The 8,835-nt window shown below is 51.2% G+C and overlaps 1 protein-coding gene across 1 annotated transcript in view; it reads left to right on the forward strand.

Moving 5' to 3' along the window:
- The window catches only part of Prrx2 (paired related homeobox 2), a 61,081-nt gene extending 52,833 nt beyond the window's left edge, over positions 1-8,248 (forward strand). Inside the window, exons 2-4 of the mRNA XM_012952010.2 lie at positions 5,312-5,499; positions 6,507-6,685; positions 7,805-8,248. Of these exons, the coding sequence (XP_012807464.2) occupies positions 5,312-5,499; positions 6,507-6,685; positions 7,805-7,940 (503 nt within the window). The 3' untranslated portion in view covers positions 7,941-8,248. The remainder of the gene's footprint in view (positions 1-5,311; positions 5,500-6,506; positions 6,686-7,804) is intronic.
- The last annotated feature ends 587 nt before the right edge of the window (positions 8,249-8,835 follow it).

Raw genomic sequence — 8,835 nt, forward strand, 5'->3', positions numbered from 1 at the left:
CCACCACCTTGCAAATAAATAAATAAATAAAAACATTAAAAAGAAAATACAGGCTGGAGATATGGCTTAGCGGTTAAGGCACTTGCCTGTGAGGCCCAAGGACCCCGGTTCAAGGTTCGGTTCCCCATGACCCACATTAGCCAGATGCACAAGGGGGCACACACATCTGGGGTTCATTTGCAGTGGCTGGAGGCCCTGACGTGCCCATTCTCTCTCTCTCTCTTTGTCTGCCTCTTTCTCTCTCTGTCACTCTCAAATAAATAACTAAAAATGAACAAAGAAAATAGAAGGCATGGACTGAAATCTTAAAGATTGCCTAACACCAGGCTCCACTGACTGACCATAGGCCAGCAGGTCCTAGCAGGCACCAGTACCAGGGGTGTGGGATAGGACAGGTCTGCAGGGGGTTGGGCCACATTCAGCATTTATTCATTGGCCCAGAACTCCCACTTCTAGGAATCTGTGCCAAATATGCATTGGCAAAAATAGAAGATCCTGCTTGCCCAAGGATTTTTTGTGTGGCATTTTTTTTTTCTTTGTAAGTTTCAACAGATTGAAAACACCCCAAGCGCCCATCCTTAGGGCCGTGCTTGAATAAACCACAGAACAGCTGCGCTTGGAGCGCTATGCAGCGGTGAAGAGAGCTGAAGGGCTCCAGGCTCGCTCTGAAGGAGCCGCAGGATGGCTGGTTAAGAGGGAGGAAAATTACTAGCACACACTCTGCTTTCTTATGATAGAGGAGGGAGAAAAATATTGCTCGTTCTATTATACTTTCAAGAAGCAGTAGTGGAAGCATGCAACGAAAACTAATTTAAGAGCCTGGAGAGATGACTCAGTGGTTAAAGGCACTTGTGTGCAAAGCCTACCAGCCAAGGTTCAAGTCCCCAGACACCCACATAAAGCCAGGTAGGCTTTATGTGGTAACTGACCCCGGTGCACACACATATGCAAATAGATAAACAAACAACTTTTTTCTTTTTGAGGTAGGGTCTCACTCTGATCCAGGCTGACCTGGAATTCACTATGTAGTCTCAGGGTGGCCTCAAACTCATGGCAATCCTCCTACCTCTGACTCCTGAGTGCTGGGATTAAGGGCGTGCACCACTACCTGCGGCATAAATAAATATATTTTTTAATTAATTTAAGAAATGGTTCCTAAAGCCAGGCGTGGTGCCACACGTCTTTAATCCCAGCACTTAGGAGGCTGAGGTTGGAGGATCAAAGTGAGTTTGAGGCCAGCCTGGGACTACAGAGAAAGTTCAGGACAGCCTGGGCTAGAGTGAGACCCTATCTTGAAACAAACCAAAAAGAAGTGGTTTCTGCAGGTGAGGGGAGGGAAAAGAAGGGGAAATGCATTTTCGGAAGAAATCTTAGTAGAGAGTTAGGTCTGTTGGATTGAGATGGAAAAATAGTACTAAATAATACTAAGCCAGGACTAGAAAGATGGCTTAGCAGTTAAGATCCAGGTCCCAGGTAAGCCAGACACACAGTAACACAAACACGCAATGTCGCACATGCGCACAAGGTGGGGTATATGCGTCTGGAGTTCAGTTGCACTGGCTGGAGACCCTGCTGCACCATTACTCTCTCTCTCATTAAAAAAAAAAAAAAAAAAAAAAAAAGGCCAGGGTCTGGAGAGATGGCTTAGTGGTTAAGGCACTTGTCTGTGAAGCTTAAGGATCCAGATTCGCTTCTCTACGTCCCACGTAAGCCAGATGCACAAGATTGGCTCTGGAGTTTGTTTGCAGTGGCTGGAGGCCCTGGTGTGCCCATTCTCTCTTGCTCTCTCTCTAATAAATAAATAAAAATATATTTTTTTAAAGGGCCAGTCTTTTGGGCTTGCCTCAAAAAAAAAAAAAAATCAAGCTAGTTGAGGCCTCAGAAAGAATGCAAGGCATGACCCTGTGCTTACCAGTTGTTGTTTTTTTTCTGTTTGCTTGTTTTGTTTTTGTTTTTTGTTTTTCTGAGGTAGGGTCTTATGCTATTTTAGGCTGATCTGGAATTCACTATGTAGTTTCAGGGTGGCCTTGAACTCTCAGCGATCCTTCTGCCTCTGCCTCCCAAGTGGTGGGATTAAAGGCATGTGCCACCACGCCTGGCAGTTTTTTAAATTTGTATTTGTAATCTTATAAAATGTGAGGTGTAGGGCTGGAGCAAGGAGAGTCTTTGCTTTACTTTGTATCCTTCTATGTTGGTTGACTGCGTTGCTGTGCCAGCCATGACGTCATTTTGCTATTAAAATATGTACTCCGGGGCCGGAGGGGTGGATTAGTGGTTAAGACGCTTGCATGCAAAGCCAAAGGACCCAGGTCCGATTCCCTAGGACCCACATAAGCCAGATGCACAAGGTGGTGGATGCATCTGGAGTTCATTTGCAATGGCTGGAGGCTCTGGCATGTGTTTTCTCTCTTTCTGTGAAATAAATAAAAATTAAAAATTAAAAAAATATGTACTTTGGGGGCGGGTAAGATGGCTCAGTGGTTAAAGGTGCGTGGTTGAAAAGCCAGTCAGGATTTGACTCCCCTACTACCTACATAAATCCAGACACACAAAGTGACACTTGTCTGGAGTTTGTGCACAGTGTCAAGAGGCCCTGGTGTGCCCATGCTTTCTCTTTCTCTCCCTTCCCCCTCCCTCTCTCTCTCAAATAAATAAATAAAAATAAATAAAATATACTTTAAGAAGGTCATGTTGGGGCTGGAGAGATGGTTTAGCGGTTAAGCGCTTGCCTGTGAAGCCTAAGGACCCCGGTTTGTGGCTCGGTTCCCCAGGTCCCACGTTAGCCAGATGCACAAGGGGGCACACGTGTCTGGAGTTCGTTTGCAGAGGCTGGAAGCCCTGACGCGCCCATTCTCTCTCTCTCCCTCTATCTGTCTTTCTCTCTGTGTCTGTTGCTCTCAAATAAATAAATAAATAATGAACAAAAAAAAATTAAAAAAAAAAAGAAGGTCATGTACATGAGAAAGTTCTCAACTGGGTGGCACTGGTTGGAAGTGCCAGAGGAGTGAGAAGAGGGGACGGTGTCCACAGGAGCTTGGGTGGTCACACAGGGCTCCCCAGAGGAGGGGCAGGGAGCTGGGTCCTGGGGATGACATGCCAGAGTAAATGCGGAAACCAGCCTAATGTGGTGATATGGGGCTGGAATCCCAGCACTTGGGAAGTGGAGGCAGGAGGATTAGGAATTCAAGGCCAGTCTCAGCTGCATAGCCAGTTTGAGTCTAGCCAGGACTACATTGAGAGCAGTTCTCAAACCCCGCCCCCCGCTGGGCGTGGTGGCACACACGCCTTTAATCCCAGCACTCAGAGACAGAAGTAAGAGGATCATTGTGAATCCAAGGCCACCCTGAGACTACACAGTGAATTCCAGGTCAGCCTGGACTAGAGTGAGACCCTACCTCGAAAAACGAAAAACTAAAAAAAAAAAAAAAAAAAAAAAAAGCCTAGAGAGATGATTTAGCAGTTAAGGCACTTGCCTGTGAAGCCTAAGGACTCGGGTTCGATTCTTCAGGTCCCACATAATCCTGATGCACGTGATGGCGCATGTGTCTGGAATTCATTTGCAGTGGTTATGGGCCCTGACATGCCCGTTCTGTCTCTCTCTGTCTCTAATACATAAATAAAAATCTATAAAAAACAAAAACAAGAAATCGTCCCCGGAGGTCCGGGGACATGGTTCAGCAAAGCCTATCAGCCTGAGTTCAATTCCCCAGCTCCCAGCAAGGTCATGTTAAGGTCTACCCTGCATGTTGAAGGTGGCTCTGTGTGCGGGGCCCAGAAGCCTGCTGGCAATCGACTGGCTTGCTATAGAAAGGAGGATGAGGCCCCTGGTACTGGAACCTTCACCATTACCTAAATCACTTTCTCCTCCACCAGTGACTTCACTGGGTCCTTGAACTTGGACCGGGCACTTGTTTCCCTGGCTCTTCCTTCCCCTCCATAAATGAGGCCCACGGCTTCGGTCTGTTGGATCCCCGGGAGCACCCTCTGAGCTGCAGTTGAGGAGTCCACACAGTGGGGATCCTGGCCCTGGCTCCTACCGCTCTTGCTTTGTTTTGTTTTTCGGGGCAGGGTCTCACTGTAGCCCAGGCTGACCTGGGATTCACTATGGAATCTCAGGGTGGCCTCGAACTCACAGAGATCCTCCTACCTCTGCCTCCCCAGTGCTGGGATTAAAGGCGTGTGCCACCATGCCCAACATCCTGCTTTTTTTTGATACATTGTTGATATTATTCAGCAAAAAAAAGCTGTGCTTCTCTGTAATTGCTGCATTTGTGAGGCTAAGGTAGTCGGAATGTGAGATTAAGACCAGCCTGGGCTACAGAAAGAAAATACCTAAAAAGGAAGGCAGGGGGCTGGGCAGATGGCTCAGTTGTTAAAGGTATTTGCTTGTAGAGCCTGCTAGTGTAGGTTCAGTTTCTCAGTACCCACGTAAAGCCAGATGCACAAACTGGCACAGAGTCATAAAAGGTCTCCTGGTATGCTCATTCTCTCTCTCCCCCAAGACCCTCCCCCCATAAATAAAAATACTCAAATAAAAATAAAATGTTGCTGGGGCGTGGTGGCATGTGCCTTTAACCCCAGCACTCGGGAGGCAGAGGGTGGAGGAGCGCTGTGAGTTCAAGGCCAGCCTGAGACTCCTGAGTGAATTCCAGGTCAACCTGGGCTAGAGCAAGACCCTACCTCGGGAAGAAAAATAAAAAGAAAAGGTTGCATGCTTCAGAGCCTAGTCAAAGATCTGTAAACCCTTAATTCAGTCAGTGTTCTCTGATGGAGCCAGGCTCCCCCTGGGGCTCTTGCCATGACCCCCAAATTAGTTTGCTCAGATCCTGAGCTCTCTAAGTCAGGGACTTCACTGGGCTGTTCACCACGAAGTCTGAAAACTCTCCAGGACTGCAGCTGCCGCACAGTGCGTGCCTGCGAATAAGCGTGGAAGGCTGGGGAGAGACGGCTAGGTGAGCGGATGGGTGGATGGACTGACCGCTGGATGGAAAATACAAGCATGAGCCGGGCGTGGTAATCCCAGCCCTCGGGAGGCAGAGGTAGGAGGATCGCCGTGAGTTCGAGGCCACCCTGAGACTATATAGTGAGTTCCAGGTCAGCCTGGGCCAGAGCGAGACCCTGCCTCGAAAGAAAAAAAAAAAAAAAGAAGTGCGAATGAGGGGCGAGTGAGGGGACTTGGTCCAGAACTGCATTCACCGTTCACCGGCAGAGGGAGACACACAGGACTGCTGCTGGTGGTGCTGCGTTCTACACCGCGACAAAAACGCCAGACACAGCCGCCCTGCTGACCCCTGCCTCCCTCTGCCCGCAGGTGAGTGCCCCAGCCCCGGCCGTGGCAGTGCCACCAAGCGGAAGAAGAAGCAACGGCGGAACCGCACCACGTTCAACAGCAGCCAGCTGCAGGCGCTGGAGCGCGTGTTCGAGCGCACGCACTACCCCGACGCCTTCGTGCGCGAGGAGCTGGCCCGGCGGGTCAACCTCAGCGAGGCGCGCGTCCAGGTGAGCCCGAGACCAGTTTCCCCCAGCAGGGCCTCTGGCCGGTGGACATGGGGGGGTCAACACGGGATCATAAGTAGCCATAAGGGAGTCAACGTTCAGCTTTCTCTGTGCGAGATGCATATGTGGGTCTGCTGTGTTGGGCTCTATTGCAATAAAGGGGTTAATTTTTTAGGTTGGAGAGATGGCTCAGTGGTTAAGGCACTTGCCTGCAAAGCCTGAGGACCTGAGGTCCACTCTCCAGTACCCATGTAAAGCCAGGTACACAAAGTGGCGCAAGTGTCTGGAATTCGTTTGCAGCGGCTAGATGCCCAGGCACGCCCATTCTCTCTCTCTCAAATAAATATATGAATTTTTTTTTTTTTCAAGGTAGGGTCTCACTTTAGCTCAGGCTGACCTGGAATTCACTATGTAGTCTCAAGGTGGCCTCGAACTCATGTTGATCCTCCTACCTCTGCTTCCTGAGTGCTGGGATTAAAGGCATGTGCCACCACACCCGGTTTAAATGTGTCTAGCATAATGAATCTTGATAAATTAAGTCATTTTTAAGTTTTCAATTCATGGTCTTGGCCAGCTCTGAGTTGAGCTCCAGCCACACCTGGAACCAAGGGGTCACCTGTTCATTGATACCTTCATGTCTGTGCTGTTATCCAACACATACTTCAGGGCTGGGGAAATGGCTTAGCAGTGAAGGTGTTTGCTTGCGAAGCCTAAGGACCCTGGTTTGATTCGCCAGGACCCACGTAAGCCAGATGTACAAGGGGGCACACATGGATCTGGAGTGCGTTTGCAGTGGCTGGAGGCCCTGGCCTCTTTCTCTCTTCCTCTGTCTCTCTCTCTCTCTTTCAAATAAATAAATAAACAAAATAGTTCAGGCATCGTTTATCATCCCCATGTTGAAGGAGGAAACTGAGAGTCAGAGAGCCAAACCACCCCCAGCTCAGGTTGATGCTGAGCAGGCTCAGGCCCCAGCCCCCAGAGACCGTTACTTGTCACCCCTCCCCCTCCAGGTCTGGTTCCAGAACCGACGGGCCAAGTTCCGCCGGAACGAGCGCGCCATGCTGGCCAACCGCTCCGCCTCTCTGCTCAAGTCCTACAGCCAGGAGGCTGCCATCGAGCAGCCTGTGGCTCCCAGGCCCACCGCCCTGACTTCAGATTATCTGTCCTGGCCAGCTTCACCCCCCTACAGGTAAGGGGGAGCACTCTGGGGTGTGGAGGGGCAGCTGGGGTCCCACGTGTTGTTAAGGCCCAGACGACTCTGGGGAGTTGAGACCTCAGATGGTGGTGTGGGGGAGTTCACGGGGGTGTTGTAAGCGTACCTGGGAGCGTTCACCTGTGTGCAAAGAACTAGTGTGTGCAGAAGATACCCATGTGTGCATAGGAGTGTGTGTATATGTGTGCTCACGTGTGCCAGCCCACAGTGGAAGGGCCGTGAAGTGCCACCCTGAAGGAGCTAACAGATTGGCCCAGGGGCCCCAGCAACCTGTATCCACCCTCCGGTCAAGATGAAGGCCTTGAGGGTTGAGGGAAAGCCTTCCTGTTCCCTGATTCTGGTTGAACCCAGAGTCACCTTCTAGAGCAGTTTTGTTGAAAAAGTCTCCAAGATGACCAGACAGAAAGGAAGTAGGAGGAGAAGCTAGAGAGTTGAGCCACCGTGCCACAATGCCAGGGATGCCATCTGGCTAGCCTTCGTATCAGTGGGCTCTGTGGCAGACATGGATCTACAGGAGGAGGGCCAGGGTGGGTCAGCTCGTGAGACCCCTGGGCTCCCAACTCTCCAAGTTCTCCCCTTGTCTCGTTGTCATGTCGGCAGGAGAACTTCTAAGAAGTCCTTGGGTCCAGGACGGACCTCGGGGAGCAGGTCCCGTGTGTCACTCTCAGGAGGGTCAATATCCAGTGAAGAATGTCAGCAAATAAAAGGGGAGAGTCTGCCGGGAGTGGTGGTGCATGCCTTTAATACCAGCACTCGGAGGAGAATCGTCGTGAGTTCGAGGCCACCCTGAGACTACATAGTGAATTCCAGGTCAGCCTGGGCTAGAGCGAAACCCTACCTTGAAACAAAAAAAAAAAAAAAAAAAAAAAATGGTGGGGGGGCTCTACACACTATAGCTTAGGTTGGCCTTGAACTCATGACTGTTCTCTTGTTTTAGCATCCTGAGTGCTGGATTGCAGGTGTGAGCTACCTGATTGGGTTAGGGGGTTCTCCCTTGACCCAGTGCCACCACTGGGTGCTTCTGGCCCCCTCCCCTAACCCTGTAAACCCTGGCTAGTGGTAGTAATAGGTTCTTGTATCTCGTGTCACTCCCAGCTCTGTGCCACCCTACAGCCCTGGAGGCTCGGGCCCTACGACCCCAGGTGTCAACATGGCCAACAGCATCGCCAGCCTGCGCCTCAAGGCTAAAGAGTTCAGCCTACACCACAGCCAGGTGCCCACAGTGAACTGACGGTCCTCATACCCAATCCTGGCTGCCTCCCAGGTCTGATGACAGCAGCAGATGCAAGTGGCCTTCTCCCGTCCCTGTCTTCAGGACAGCCTGGGTGAGCTCTCTTGGGTCCTCTCTCCACCCCTGGGCTCCAGAGGCCGGTTGGGCCCCGGCAGCCCAACACCTCTCGCGGCGTTGGAGGCTGCGGCCCGAAGCCCCTGGAGCAGCCGGACTGGAAGGCGGAGCAGGAGACCGCTAAGGACTTCACTTACTAGTGTATTAAAACCAAAAAGCTTTTGTCTTTAAAGAATAAAACCATTTTTTCTTAAGCCCCATGAGGATGCTGGAGGGAGGGAAGGAAGCAGATTGGCGTGGCTGCTAAGAGGGAGCCAGAACTTTGCAGGGCAAGATGGCTGTCTGGTATCTTCCTGGCCTGCAACAGTCTCAAGGGTGGCCCTGGGCCTGGGTGGGCTCATACCAGTGGCCTCTAGGAGACCCAGTGCATGCACACCAGCACGGATCTTCTGGTGTGGTCCTCTGACATCCCACAGGGCCCCTGGGTGGGGCAAGGAGCAGGAGACAATTTACCACATGCTTCATCTCTGGTCTTGAGCCCCAGGGGTTTGGGAGGAGCCTTTCTGAGTGACTGGCTAGGGAGGACCTCTTCTACCCTCTAAGGGAGGTGACAGTGACCATGAATGCCTGCAGTGTGCTGGGATTAAACCTTTGTTGTCAGGGCGCACAAGCACTGGACCCTTTGGGTGTTTGGCCACAGAGGGGCTGAGAGAGTCACAGCACAGCAAAGCGGTCCCTGACAACCGAAGTCACCAGAAGGCCTTTCTCCAAGCCCCACACTCCCGTGTCACTCACGGGCACATACAGAATGAGACACGACACAGGCCTCCAGCCAGTGACA

Source organism: Jaculus jaculus, chromosome 1, assembly GCF_020740685.1.
Source record: "Jaculus jaculus isolate mJacJac1 chromosome 1, mJacJac1.mat.Y.cur, whole genome shotgun sequence".
Taxonomy (NCBI): domain Eukaryota; kingdom Metazoa; phylum Chordata; class Mammalia; order Rodentia; family Dipodidae; genus Jaculus; species Jaculus jaculus.